The following is a 15,034-nucleotide window of genomic DNA, read 5'->3' on the forward strand; positions in this document are numbered from 1 at the left end:
GTTGGATCACATGCCTTAATTTCCACCAGGACCTACTGGCCGAAGGTTTGGGGAATTGTGGCTCATTGCAATTGAGAGGACTTCAAATTGATTATCACTCTTGATGCAACAATACTGTATAGCAAGTTCTATTTTCATGGCCACTTGCATGCCTTCGTATTCCGTTTCCAACTTCTGGATGTAAAATATTTATATGAGCATGTAATTTTCAGATTGCAAGTCCCAGAAACTTAAGCAATTTAGACATGCCACTTAACATGAGGAGAACTGTAATCAGAAAACTCAGATTTCAGATTAGGAAATTTCAGATTAGGAGATTTCAGATTCCTAGGGTCTGATTTGGAGCACATACAGCAAGGCTCTCACTGACCTTCAAAATATCAGCATGCCAAGCAACTGCAGTTGAGCCAGACCTAACTAAAGCAAGCGAACCAAATAAGGACTGATCTCATGTACCATGCTAAAACATGATTTATTTGGTCAATAAGTCAGTAGCATGCCATGCTATGCCATAAACCATGGTTTAGAAATCACAGTGAATGTATTCATATGGGCACTAAGTCAACTGCACTGTGTGAGACCAATGTAGAAACACCAGAGAAAACAGGATATGGGAGGAAAAATTTCTCTACCAAGAATTCATTCCATCCCAAGATAAGTCATAGAAAAACCAGCTGACCATACACCTAAATCCAACATTTGCTTTTACTTATATAAGATGATTCAAAGCTCATTCAACTGGATTACAAGCAAGGCCAACTCTATTTCAGAAAGCCTTTGTATATGTTGGATCTCTTCTCTCTTCCTTCCCCCATCCCTTTTTCTCTTCCTAGCTACTGCCTCTATCTGTTTCTCTTACTTAAGATCTTAGCTACCAACTGGTTCCCCACCCACTACCTCAGTAAAAAAAAAAACTCTGCAGGAGGAAAGTACTTTCAGTAAAGAGTCTAATCAGTGTTTGGTTTCACTCTACTTCTTCTGAACATTATCTTAGATTACAGCATTATGGCCAATATCAAAACTGAGTATTGTATTTAGAGTACGTTAAGACACTGATAAACTGGAGTGGAGGGGAAATAAGATCAGTTCAGCTTCACTGAAAATTGTGGCTGCCCACAGAGTCACATAATTTATCTAAGCATGACAATCTCTGATGACAAACGTGACTGGTAGCACTCTTTAGGAAGATTACTCTTACAAGAGAAGGTTTCTGCTTTTCCTCAAATCAAATCAACTTTAAATTCTCTGTAGCATTCTCTATGGAGATTCTCAATCATTCAGGCCATGTCCCAAAGGTGCTTTCCCATAAAGGTAACTGGACTTTCTTGAGTTTTTTTCCGGAAATGTTTCACTTCTCATCCAAGAAGCTTTTTCAGTTCAACTGGAGTATTTGTCGCATTACACAATAATACCATTTACAGGCTTGTTCTGTTTTGGTACCCTGCCCCACCAAATAAAATTCAAACTCAAATGCTTTTTGGATTTCAATGTTTGAAACATTTCAAATGCATATTCTCTTAAAAAAAAAATTAAATTATTAAAGATAGATCTGTGTGACAAGCTTCATTTTGGACTTGATAGCTGGATTTTCTCTCTCTGCCACAAACTCTACAGTATTTTTTAGCAACAGTGTGGCAAGAAGAAACTAAGTATTATTATATCTGGTGGAATAGGAAGAAGGGGCCAGTTACTCATGTAGAGCAGGGATCCCCACCCCCAGTCCGTGGATTGGCACCAGTCCGTGCAAACAAGCAAAGCCCCATCCGCGGGAGGCAGACAGCATGCAAAGCCACGCCCCCTCCAGTCCGTGGAAAACCTTTCTCCATAGAACCGGTCCCTGGTGCAGCATAGCAACAGCCTACACAGCAGTGCCAATGAACAGTGTTCAAAGTCATGAGATCTTGAAACCCATGGTACCATTTGCTTGTTTTCTGAAATGATGGCTGAGATTCTAGAAATTCAAATGATATAAAGCATGTTAGGCTTGGAATTCCACATATGTGAACTAGTTCCATGGAGTCATTTTACCTGCAGCACTAATCTGCCCCCACAAACTCACTAATCCTTCATCCAAAATCAAAAGATCCCATTTTCTCCTTCCTTTCCGTTAACTTCCTTTCCATTAGGCCACAAAAGTTTTGGAAGTGATTCCCCAAAAAATTCCAAAAATTATTACCATCTTGCAATTTTTAGTATGACTGTAATTGTATTTCAGTTATAATAAATATATAACCGGAAAGTAACCAATTGACATTGTCATGAAACGTCAGCATCAAACTAAATTAATGGCTCCCATCAATCTGCTCAATAGCCAAGGGAAGCTTTCAGCCTAGAAGAAAACATGCACCTTTGTACTCATTCACAGGCTTCCTTTTTTTTTTTTAACCAACACATCATTTTTACCTGCCACAGCAAGGCGATTCCATAGATGGACTCCAGCTGCTGCTGATTCTGCTGTGCAATGGTGACTCCTAACACAAGTGTGTGGATGCCACAAGAAATGGCTGAGATAAGAACAATGGGCATGAGATGCAAGGGCAGGGTGATGAAGAAGGAGAAGATAAAAAAGGCCTGCCATCCAACTGTGTCACTGGCCTCATGGTAGCAGGCAAAATTCAAACCCAAGTAGCAGAATATCTGAGCAGCTATCAGTATCCACAGAATGTATGGCATGAATTTCCGGGTGACACGATCAGGCAGGAGTTGATACTTGCATAGGATAAAGAGGAGAATCTGGGCAGCCAGGCCCACTGATGCTGCCACAGTAGGTGCCAGCTTCTCTGAAGTGTACACCACTGTGCACATGATGATAACGTAGCAATCAAAGAGGGCTGCAAAGACCACCAGGACCAGCAAAGTCTCATGGCGCTGCCTCCGGAAGTAGGTCTGGTAGAGGTTCTCCAGGGACTCAGGGGCAAACGTGAGTCGCATAAAACGGGGCAGACATAGGCAAGAACCCGAGTTCCTCACCGTCACCTCATGGGTCCGGCCGACCCCATGCTCAGGGTCAGAAGGCAAGCTGACTGAATAGTCTGCAGAATACTCTGCCGAGTATTCAGGCTCAGAGAATGCCCTATTCCGAGGCATCCTGCTGGTTTCCACCACCCAATTCTTAGATACTTTGTGAAGAGAATCTGCCTAGAAGCCAAAAGTTACCTCAGCGACAGTTCAGCTCCCAATAACCTGGAAGGCATGGAAGCTTTAGGAGCAGGTATTCAGTGCCTTCTTCCAGTGACAACTTTCAGGATGTCATCTTCCCAACACATGACAGCTCCTGACTGAGAGAGAAATATATTAGTAGGGGGGGAAAAGACAGACTCCCTTCCCTTCAAATCTGGCCTACTATAACATGAGTTGAATTTCTATCAATATCCAAGCTATAAAAACCAACACCATCAGCTGTCACTCCCATTTCCCTTTGATACCCAAATGAATTTTGTACTAAGAATACATTAAAAATTAACATTTTGCAAACACAAGTGACTATAATATATGACTAAGTTTCAGAAGCATTTTATTAAAAAGCTTAGTCAGTCTAGTTTTTATAATTTCAGACATCAAAGCAACTGGCTTCTAAAAATATAAGGAAGATAAAACGAAGTTACTTTTCTAATCAATCATTATATATTTGCTTCTTTTACCTTTTCTAGCTTCTGTTTCATGCCCATGCCCCTAAATCAATAACGTTCACAGTCTTTCATCTGGATTAACAAAACTCAATGGCTATATTCACATTATTGTACAGGCAGTGCTCAAACAAACTATATTATCATGCCTTGATTTTGCAGCATACTGAACCACTGACCCAATCTGATTTAAGCCTTGTAAATTCATTCAATAAATATAGAAACAGGAAATTTTGGGGCAAATATTGGATTCATTCCCTCCTGCTAATTTACAGCAATCATCCAAATCTGGTCAGAAAAGGGTCCTGAATCCATAAGGTAGAAAGAATAGAAGTAAGTTGGCCACTCTGCCTGCGCCCTCCCACAATCTTCCTCAGTTCTTCCATCAGGTCCAGTATCTCCCTGCTCAGTTTCATATTCACAGAAAATTGCTCTCCCTTCTTACCAGTTTCCTCAGTAGTGTCTGCGAAAGTAGGTTGGCTAAAATCTTTGGATCAGGCCCCATTGAAACATCTAAGCTTGTGTGTATATTCAGCTTCCTCCCACACAGAGAAGGAGTGACAAAGGTGGGAATCAAGTCTGCCAAAGACTCTTCTTACGGCCTCTTCCTGGCTACCACTTTGAGATGGAGAGCTTGACAAAGGGGGAAAATGAAGCCTCTTCAGCAGCAACCCAGCCCAAATAAAGCCACCATCTTTTCAGAAGAAACCCCACTTTCTTTCCACCAGAGAAGTCCAGTTCAGCTATGCCCCTTCCTCAGTTTTCTCTATTCATCCATGTCACATGGAGCCTCTGGATTCATCTGTACCTCCGGTTTGGGACCTGTGATCTACAATCATCTTTCTCTTTCTTGCTCCCCCCACCAAGGTGTGCGGTTGGTTATTTCTGTCACTGGACGACCCACGTTCTTGCTGCTGTGCCTGCGAGGGTTTGCGTGTGTCCCTGCACAAAAGGGAGAGATTTTTTTTTTTTTTAAAAAGGTCTCCTCCCTGAGCTGCAGGCGAAGAAAAAGGAGGAGCAAAGCAAGGCCTCTTCGCGAACGATGAAGGAGACCGAGGGTGGCGGTGGTGGGGATGGAAAGAACTCAAAAAAGTGCCAAACAAACACCCACACGTGTCAAAACGCCGAGCTACTGAGGGCTGGGAGTTGGCTTCCCTCTCGCCTTCCGAAAAACGTCACACGGCACAAGGCAAGACGGAGAATCTTCCACGGACTGATGATGGAATGGTCGGGAATGGCCGGACTTCTGCCCCCAAGAAGCTCCAGAGTGGGAGAAGATTCAAGCCAAGAGGCATCTCTCACGGAATCTCTGCTAACCAGGAACCTGGTGAAAGAGGAAGATGCCTTTTGCTTTCCCGGCGCTCGCAGCCCAAGTGGGGCTGCTCTGGGAACGGCGCCTCTGCCCAAGTTGGCGGTCGCTTCGAGGCTCGCTCTGAGGGCGCCAAAGCGAGATGGACTGCGCGAGCTCGCCGTCAGACCTCGGCCGGTTCGGTAGCCCTTGGCCAGGCTTCCACGTCGAATCTCCCCGGCCCGCGAAGAAGGATCGCTCCGGGAACCGTGCCGCCTCTCTTCTCCTGCGGCGGCGGCGGCAGCGGCAGCGGCGGTTCTCTTCGCAGGCGCAAGCGCCTAGCGCCAAAGAGCAGGCTGCTGAGGCGACAGCCGAGGCAACCCCACCCCTGCCAGCCCGTTTCCTCGGCCTCTCCCACGCTCTGCTCCGGTACTGGAGAGCCTGGGAAAGGAAAACCGGCACAGCTGCCCAAATCCCACCCTTTTTCTCTCGGCCCCTTGGAGAACTAACCCTTTGTGCTCTGGGCCGACAACATCCTGGCAGGAAGGATCCACAGCTCACCTGGGGCCACTCCTGCTTTTTCCCGCCACGCGGTTATTAAGATGCCCAAAGCTCCGCCGTCCTGGTCTCCACTAAACTTTCTAGAAAGATACCCTGGACACTTTCGGCAAAGTGCCTTGCCATCGTTTTCATGCACTCTCGGTTTGAACCTGAGGGTTTAAAACAGGCCTGGAAAGTTCTAAGAAACGGAAAGACTAGATTCACAGGTTGCTTAACTATAACATCACTTGTCCAGTTTTGATTTTCATCTGTACTGTATTGTGAGCCTTGCAATATATTCAGCCGAAATAGAATACAACAGAATAATAAGAGTTGGAAAGCACCTTGGAGGTCTTTTAGTTCAACCCTCTGCTTCAAGACCCTGCAGACAAATGGTTCTCCTGGAAGCTTTTGAAAGCCTCCGGTGATGGAGCATCCACAGCTTCGGAAGGCAAACTATTCCATTGGTTGATTGCTCTCACCCTTAGGAAATTTCTCCTTGGTTGCTTCTCTCCTTGGTTAGTTTCCATTCATTGTTTCTTGTCTTGCCTTTTGGTTCTTTGGAAAACAGTTTAGAACCCGCTCGTCTTTATAGGAGCCCCTCAAATATTGGAACAGTGCTGTCATGTCTAAAGATGGACTCTTAATCAACACAGGGGTTCACTTATGTAACACTACTCACCATGAATTGATTAGAGATGCTTTGTTGTCTAGCAGGAGTCACATGCTATGTTAAGGTAAAACCAAATAAACCATTACACCATGCATGACCTCAATCAATGTGTCTTCACTATGGTTTGTTCAGCCTATAAAATGGGAGCATGAATGACTCATGTGTGAGCAATAAGTATTTTCATAGCCAACTTTTATTATGTTCCTGCAATAGAAAGCTAGGAAAAACAGTTTATAGAGCTACTAGAACCTCTTTTGTCTAGTGGTTAAAGTGCCAAGCAAGAAAGTACCTGGGCCATGAGTTCTGGTTCCACCTTAGCCATGAAAGCCAGCTAGGTGGCTTTGGACCAGTCCCTTTTTTTGTCATACCCACGTCACAGGGTTTTGTTTTTTTTATGGGGAAAAGAGGAGGAGGAAGGAGTATTAAGTATATTCACCACCTTGAGTTATTTGTAAAAATAATAAAGGCGGGATATAAATAGAGAGGATGGATGGATGGACGGACAGACAGACAGACGGACAGACAGATGCATAGCTAGATGCATAGATACATAGATATACAGATAGATGGTTTTGAATGTTTATCTCATCAGCCTGATGAGCTTACCAAATAATTTTAAATAAAAGATTCTTCACCATGGCTTAAAGTGAGAAAATTACACTGCAGTACAGTATTAAAATAATCCTTTTATAAATATTCATCTAAATTAATTACCAGAGCTAATATGTGTTTTAACTACATTAGTGGGTGGTTGGGTCCATTAAATTAGATACTGCGTGGAAAGTATTTTTGAACTTAAATGCTATTATGCCACTCTCCTCCAACTCAGAAATGGCCATGCAGGCTGAGAATTTGGGAGGTTGGAGTCACCAGCATTATGAAGATCCATATATGAAGCAGCCAGCACATGTATGTGTGGCTAGTGTTGTGCTTTGGATCACACTGCCTTTATACTAGGAAACCAAGTTATGATTAGTCAAAGGGGGGGGGGGAGGGACTGCACAGTATCATGTGAATCTATTTTGAATTAGGAAATAAAACTTCTGCCCTTGATGAGAAGTTTGTAGTCCTTCCCCCAATAGTTTCATCATAGGCAGATTTAAATTAAGATGTATGGCAGCTGTCCACAAACTAGGGAAGAATGATTATGAAGGTGAAGGATTTGGAAAGTCGAGTAAACAATGCCAGAGTTATGACTTACCTCAATTTGCATCCCTACCCCACCCACTGGCCTTGAGAATTAGTCTCCTTCCCCTTTTCTTCCCCTGTCCATCTCTTTATGTACCTTGCCTATTTTAGGCTGTAGCCTAAGGGCAAGGTCTGTGTCTCTTCTAATTGATGTGAGTCATTTGGGGAGTGATCATCTGTCTGAAAAAGCAAATAAAAAATGCAATGAAAACATTAAGGGTTAAATAAATATGAAGGGGAGACACAATTGCTTTCTTTTGATACATGAAAGTTTGCTATCAGAGAATGAAATAGACTTGCTGTCTGTTGCTTTGGAGGGCAACAGGGGACTGTTAATGGAGGAAAATAACCAGGAAGCTGATCAGGGATAAAATGAAGGATAAACTCCTTCCTAGTGTTGAGAGGTGTTCAAAAGCAGAACTGCCTCAGGAAATCACCCATTCCTGGATGTTTTTGAGATGTGCATGTTACAATTATTTAACTCCTTCAAATGAATTGTTTTTTTAATTAATTTCTTAGATGTATTATATCAAAATAATATAAATCAATGACATTATTAAAGCATGGATTTTAGATGAAATGGGTTTCAACTAATGCGAACTGCTTTTCCCCATAAGAATGGCATCCAAGTCCACCTTGGACTGGTCCATAACTAAAGTACATATATCCAAAACCTAACCCCAATACTTACAGAATCCAGAAGAGCCATTTAAGCTGAAGCCTGCTCCCCTGGTAGCTATTGCTCAATTGCTCCTTACCACCCACACTATCACATTCTGACCAGCTTAATTTCCAAGTGATCTTCAAGGCCATTCCATATAGTGTATGTTGCAATAATCCAATTACAAGTGGCCAAAGTGTGAGTGACTATGAACAGGGCCTCCTGATCCTGAATTTGTGCAAAGGTCTTCCTAGCCATGACTTCCCCCTACTCTTCCGGTAGGAACCAAGTGTTTAGGCAGTTATTCTGGTGAAGAGTGCTATTCCAGCCAGAACCAATGATGCAAATCCTCTGATTGGTGGTCGCAAAATCCAGAGTCACTTGGTCTTGTTAGGGTTGAGCTAAACTCATTCCTCCCCATCCAGCCTCCAGACATTGAAAAGCAAGACTGAGGGCATCATTTGGTCAACCGAGGGTAGTGATGCATATAGCTAAAGCCTCAGTTGAATTGTGCACTAAAACCACCACCACCCCGGGTACAATCGTGTGTTTCTTTAACCAACCTACTGGTGTCCATCAGGTACCACAGTCAGTCCAAACAAATGGATCCTATTCCCCTACAATGGGGAAACTGCTGTGGAGATTTTCAGAGTGAGTTGACTATCCCACCCACCCAGATCACATCACTATAATATTGCCCTATAAGCACTACAAGATCAAACCAAGGAACAGATAGGCCTAAAACTTTTTATTAGAACGGCCATATTAAAATTCCAGTGTATCTCTCCCATTTGTGTTTTATCTTCTTGAGCAAAGGTCCCAAACTTGGCAACTTTAAGACTTGTGGACTTCAATTCCTAGAATTCTCCAGCCTGCTATGCTGGCTGGAGAATTCTGGGAGTTGGAAGTCCACAAGCCTTAAAGTTGCCAAGTTTGGGGACCCCTGTTCTTGAGCATACAGGCTAAATCCACATTGAACTGTTTGTAGCTTTGGCAATGGGTCATCTCACTATGTCAAGGTTGTCCTTTATATTTCCAATATGCCCTTAGATAAAGACCAAATTTAGTATGTGACCATAGTGTGTATGTGTTATGTATATTTTTATGTATGTGCATACTTGGTTTACAGCCTTCATATCCTTGAAGGGAGTGGAATTAATTCTTCTATATAGTTTTCCAATAAATATTTGGAAGTTCTTTTCAAGATACTTAATACTACAAGTAGTCCTTGACTTAAGATCATAATTGAGCCCAAAATTTCTGTTGTTAAGTGAGACACGTGTTGAGTTTTGCTGCATTTTATGACTTGTCTCATTTGTTCAGTGAAACTTGTTGTTAAGTGATTCTGGCTTCCCCATTGACTTTGCTTGTCACAAAAGGTGACAAAACATGACCTTGGGACACTGCAACAGTCAGTTGCCAAGCATCTGAATTTTGATCACATGATCATGGGGATACCGCAAAGGTTGTAAAATGGTAATAAGTCACTGCTTTCAGTGCCATTGCAACTTTGAATATCTTTATTGTCATTGCATTCCACGAATCCAATGAAATTTGAATGCTACTCCAGCACAGTGCCCCAAACACCACATCACAATCATACTACAGAGTATTTAAAAATATAATAATAATAATAATAATAGGAAGAGGAAGAGGAAGAAGACTACTGAATCACATATGCACTGTTTGATTCAAGACAATTACTGCCTTGGAAAAAAAAACTGTTTCTCAATCTATTAGTCCTCATTTTAAGACACCTATAACGCCTCCCTGATGGTAACAGTTCGAAATATGAACGTCCAGGATGAAAATGGTCTGTGGAGATTTTTAGTGTTTTCGAGAGGAGTCTGGTCTTCACAATCTCTTCCAAAGAAGAGAGCAACCAATGATTTTTTGTGCTGTGTTTATCATCCTTTATATTAACAAAGACTGGGTATCAGATTCCTGTGTACCTTAATTCTACTTTCTATATTTAAGGGTGAAAGAACAACTCTGTAATGAAAGTCATACTGGCAGCAACTAGATAAGAAATACTAACACATTGGAAAAGCTGCTTGGGTCATTCAACAGATAAGTGGATTGGGAGATTATAGAAATAGCTTTGGCTGAGAATATTAATGCAAATGGACTTTCCTAAGGAAATACCTTGCTTTGGCCTCACTGATACATGCTTCCTATTCATCACACATGTTAATTCAAATAATCAAATCAGTTTTTTTAATAACTATTGCTAATTGCCCTTGGGCATCATTCTAGCAAAGGACCACACAACTGATAGAATAAATTTCACCCAATGAGTGGTTGGTATGAACATATTAGATATTAATGTTTAGCGTTAATAAATTAATTTTTTAAAAAGTTGCATTTCACTACTGTGGGTATGTAGAAATTTGAAGTCAAATAAAGGATTAAAAATAAAGTGTTGTACATTTTGTATTCTTTAACTATTTCATATCATTTTGACCTTATAGTTTATTCCAGTTAACATGCACAGTAAAAATACAGATATTCCTCAACTTATGACCACAACTGAACCCGAACTTTCTGTTAAGTGACATTTGTTAAGTGAGGTTTGCTCCATTTTACAACCTTCCTTGCCACAGTTGTTAAGTGAATCACTGCAGTTGAAAAGTTAGTAACACAATTAAGTGAATCTGGCTTCCATTGACTTTGCTTGTCTGAAGGTTGGAAAAGGTGATCACATGACCCTAAGACACAGCAATGGTCATAAGTATGAACCAATTGCTAAGCACCTGAATTTTGATCACTGGATGATGAGGATGCTGTAAAGTTTGTAACTGTGAAAAAATGGTCACAAGTCACTTTCTTCAGTGCCATTGTAACTTTGAGTGGTCATGAAATGAACTGTTGTAAGTCAAGGACTATCAAATCATGTAAGGAGTTAACTCTGTGTAACTCCTTACATGATGTGTGCAACGCTCTAATGGTTCTCTTTTGAAAATCCACATGTATTATTTGCTTTCATTTTTCTTTCAATATAACCAGTGTTGGATTATTGTCTGCATTACAAATCAATTTATGAGATACAGGCTGTGGGATATAGCTGAGCAGAAAGGCTATATTATTATGTCATCCATTTTGAAAAATTGAATCACTTTAAATACCTGTAGTGACATGGCAGAGCTTGAGTGTTCTGAGGCTATACACTTAGCTCCATTTCCTACCTTGACATAGTTGCTTGATAATTACAGCTGTCATATCCGGTCTTTATTTTTATTTATTTTAAACATTTATATAGCCGCCCACCTTGTAAGTATCACTGGGCAGCTCCCAATCAAAAATTAAAACATAAAAACCATTATTAAAACTATAAAAAAAACAAATGCATTAAAAACAAGTCAAGGTGCCAAGTCGAGGTTACAATTTGTTTGTTTGTTTATACAATTTATTGGCTGTCCATTTCACCATGGGGTAACTCTGGCAGCTTGCGCACTCACCTTTATCTTATTCCAGGGCTTGGCTAAAGGCCAGGTCTTCAGTACTTTACAGAAAACTAAAACTGTGGAGGCCTGCTAAACTCGGGGTGGGGGTGGGGAAGAGTGTTCCACAGGGTAGGGACTGCCACTGAAAAGGAAATGTTTCCTAGCTCCTGTAAAATGACTATGTTTAAGGACAGATCTCTAGGAAAAGGTGGTCCCATAGATTTTTTAGAGGGGAATTCATTTGGGAGGAGGTGGGAAGGGGCAGGGCAGGGAGGCAGGCAGGCAGGAAGAAAAGAAGGAAGGAAATTGCCAGAATACTCCCAAATTTATAGTTCTGAGTGTATGGCAATTGTATAGATTTGAAAGTGGTTTTTACAATTTCTGCTTAAAGTAGTTTTCTATAGCCATGTCAAACTGAGGTCTAAGGAAACAAAATCACAAATATATTACATTAGCCATTTCCACTTCCACTCTTACAGCTTGAGTTACCACTTGGTAAGATGGGACAGCCAATAAATTTTACAAACAAATAAATATGAATCATGAAATTGCTGTGCAGTTTTTGTGGTATGGCAACCTAAGCCTTATTATTCTACTTGTTTCAAGTGAAACAATAAAAAATGATGTGTGCCAGAAGTTTCATCATAGATGGCAAAATGAAATGACATGCATCGTATTATATTGTTTCACTTGAAACAAGTGGAGTAATGAGTTGAAATATGGTAAATCTTAAAACTGTCAACAAATATAGCACAAAATGAAAGCTATTTTGAAAATGTCTGTTTTCGCAAGAAGAGTAATGCTTTGCTGAGAATGCTGTTTCTAGAAATAGGTATGTATGCTTCCGACTATAGCAGCACCCAGTGGTCACTGCAGTATATTTGATATACCTTTTTCCACTTAGAAAATGCTTTCTTTAGTGGTTGCACTTCATAAACCATTTCAGCACGAAGACAAATTTCCCCTTTATTGGATAAACTGATTACTGGATGTCCTTCATTAATACAGGTGTGTTTGTGTATGTGTGTGTGTGTGTATGTGTTTATCTCTTGCTCTCAGATTTCTTGGCTTTCGGGGAGTGGGGGAGGAATGATCCTGACATTTGGTGTAAAAACAAAAAAATCCAGATCTGGAAAATGAATAGCCATGGTAGACTGAATTGCACAGCTACCATGCTGTTGACTTTTCAGCCAAGCGTGGATTTAATTACAAAATGCAGATGCAAGTCAGGTTTTCCTTTAAGGAAACCCCAAGCTCAAAAATAATGTTCATAAAATAACTGTAAAAGCGGGTAGATGGTTTTAAGTTAGCACTCATCCAAACTAATGCATTTGCCATAGTTCTACTGGGCAGAAAGGTATACAAGGGTCTCAGTCCCAGTTAAATATTTTAAAAATGAACAACTGACACTGTAGATTTGATACAGAGATTTTGAACACATAAGGCCTTTGATATAACAGCAACCAGGAGTGGACATTTCAGCATTTTCTGTTAAGAATCATCTATGCCTACAGGCATTTTATTTAAGTGATAACCTGCCAAATAATGCAGCGGATTCAAATTAACGTACTCCTGCAGAACGTCTAGGAGTCTGAACAGCAGAAAATATATTGGGGAAAAAAATCCTTGCTATTATATAACTGAAGCTTAACTACCTTCTGTTACATTAGTTCCGTTTTTTCAGAAGCAAAGGCTGCACTAGAAGGCAATGTTTGGCAGAGTCTGTGTGTTTTAAATAAAGACTGCAATTAAAGGAGGCATGCCCAAGGGACAACAACTTCAGCAAAATGTTGTCTTCCATGTGCCTTGCTGATTATGTCCCCACCATTACAAATTACAACAGGCTACTGTCCAGACAAATATTCAGGACAGGACAGGATCTGAGCAATCTGTTACCTTTCCAATATTTGATCTTCTGATCCACAGGTATTGCTCTCTGCTTTAGTTAAGATGGCATTTTGCTACCTTGGAGATTTTGCTACTTTTGTAATAGAGATTACCAAGAACTCTGTTACAAATAACTTCCAATGGTATTTGTCTTGAAAGTGAGTTTTCTTCAAGGGCCTTGAGCTATTCACACACAAACACATCCACCAAATTATGTAATCTGAAAATTAATGTAAAGGATGGGACCTATTTTAAAATAGAGTTAATGCAATATAATTACATTAGCAGCAATTTTACAAATGGCTAATTGTACAATAATGTACTATTTTAACCCTTTTGGGGTACTCCCTTTCCATTTGGCATAAGAACACAAGTACATGAGGAACGGAGATTAATCTCCTTATGCTGCGTCACCCGTAAAATAATGGAATCAATTATTAACCAATCCATTATCCTCCACTTAGAGACAAACAACCTACTCTCTAATAAACAACTTGGTTTCAGAAAAAAACTATCCTGCAATCTGCAACTCTTACACTGCAAAAACATATGGACTACACAACTCAATGAGGGCAAAGCAATAGAAGCAATCTACATAGACTTCTGTAAAGCCTTTGATTCAGTGGTACATGACAAACTACTCCTAAAACTAAAATCTTATGGTATCTCTGCATAACTGGATAGAAGCATTCCTGTCAAATAGACAACAAATGATCAAAATTGGGAGTGTCCTATCAAATTCTGTACCTGTCAACAGTGGTGTCCTTCAAGGCAGTGTTCTAGGACCAACTCTTTTCATACTCTATATAAATGACCTCTGTGATCATATCAAGAGCAACTGCGTTCTCTTCACTGATGATGTAAAGCTATTCAACACCACAGACAATACTGCTACCCTTCAAAAAGACAATAACTATGTATCAGAATGGTCAATCAAATGGCAACTTCAAATCTCAACAAATAAAACGCTCTGTCTTACATACTGGCAGAAAAAAAATCAGAAAAAATACAAGCTGAAAAGCCAAGACCTTGTTGATGATCCAAACTCTGTCAAGGACCTTGGAGTAATCTCTAATGATCTAAGTGGTAGAGCCCACTGTAACTACATAGCCAAAAAGGCATTAAGAGTTGTTAACCTAATCCTATGTAGCTTTTTCTCTGGTAATATCACACTACTAACTAGAGCAGCGGTCACCAACTGGTGGGCCATGGCCCACTGGTAAGCCATGAGAAATTTCACCCCCCAGAGCACCCCCACAAAGCAATTAATCCAGGCTGCACAAACACAAAGCCCACATGGCCCACGGGAACCCTCCCCACCCACTCACTCCTTACCTGGTAAACTTGCCTGCTAAATTGCTATTTTTCCTTTTCCAACCATCATCTGTTCTGCTGTGCCAGGAGATTTATATTAGCTAGGAAGCAGGAAATGGTTGGATTTCTTGCTTTCTAGCTAGTCTTTAGATCTTCAGCTCAGCACAGCCGAACCTCCCTTAGGACTGAAGGTTTGCTTACAAGCAAAATCAGTGCAGACTCACGGCAAGCAAATTTGAGAGACTGAGCTAGCTGATGGCAGATAGATAGATCACTGAATGATTCTGTGAGCAACTCAATCTGCCTGCTTTGCCTGATTTTGGGTAAAAGTTGCTCTTTTTTTAAAATAAAAAAATTCAATATTTACATGCATGGTATGTTGTGAGTTAATTTTGTGAGTTTGCTTGTTAGCAA

The 15,034-nt window shown here is 40.7% G+C and overlaps 1 protein-coding gene across 4 annotated transcripts in view; it reads right to left on the reverse strand.

Annotated features, from left to right (window-relative positions):
* The window catches only part of ADCY3 (adenylate cyclase 3), a 69,459-nt gene extending 64,117 nt beyond the window's left edge, over positions 1–5,342 (reverse strand). The window contains exons 1-3 of one of the 4 annotated variants that reach the window (XM_087929852.1): positions 4,738–5,342; positions 4,072–4,568; positions 3,157–3,278 (exon numbers count right to left, since the gene is read on the reverse strand). Coding sequence is in view for 2 of the 4 variants with exons in the window: in XM_087929838.1 (XP_087785964.1) it covers positions 2,404–3,087 (684 nt within the window). In the remaining 2 variants the exon portion in view is untranslated. Of the gene's footprint in view, positions 1–2,403; positions 3,279–4,071 lie in introns of all 4 variants that reach the window. The other 3 variants (XM_087929838.1, XM_026715944.2, XM_026715945.2) reach the window with 3 other exon arrangements.
* Between the last annotated feature and the right edge of the window lie 9,692 nt (positions 5,343–15,034).

Source organism: Pseudonaja textilis, chromosome 1 (assembly GCF_049901715.1).
Source record: "Pseudonaja textilis isolate UNSWEBS1 chromosome 1, rPseTex1.2, whole genome shotgun sequence".
Taxonomy (NCBI): Eukaryota; Metazoa; Chordata; class Lepidosauria; order Squamata; family Elapidae; genus Pseudonaja; species Pseudonaja textilis.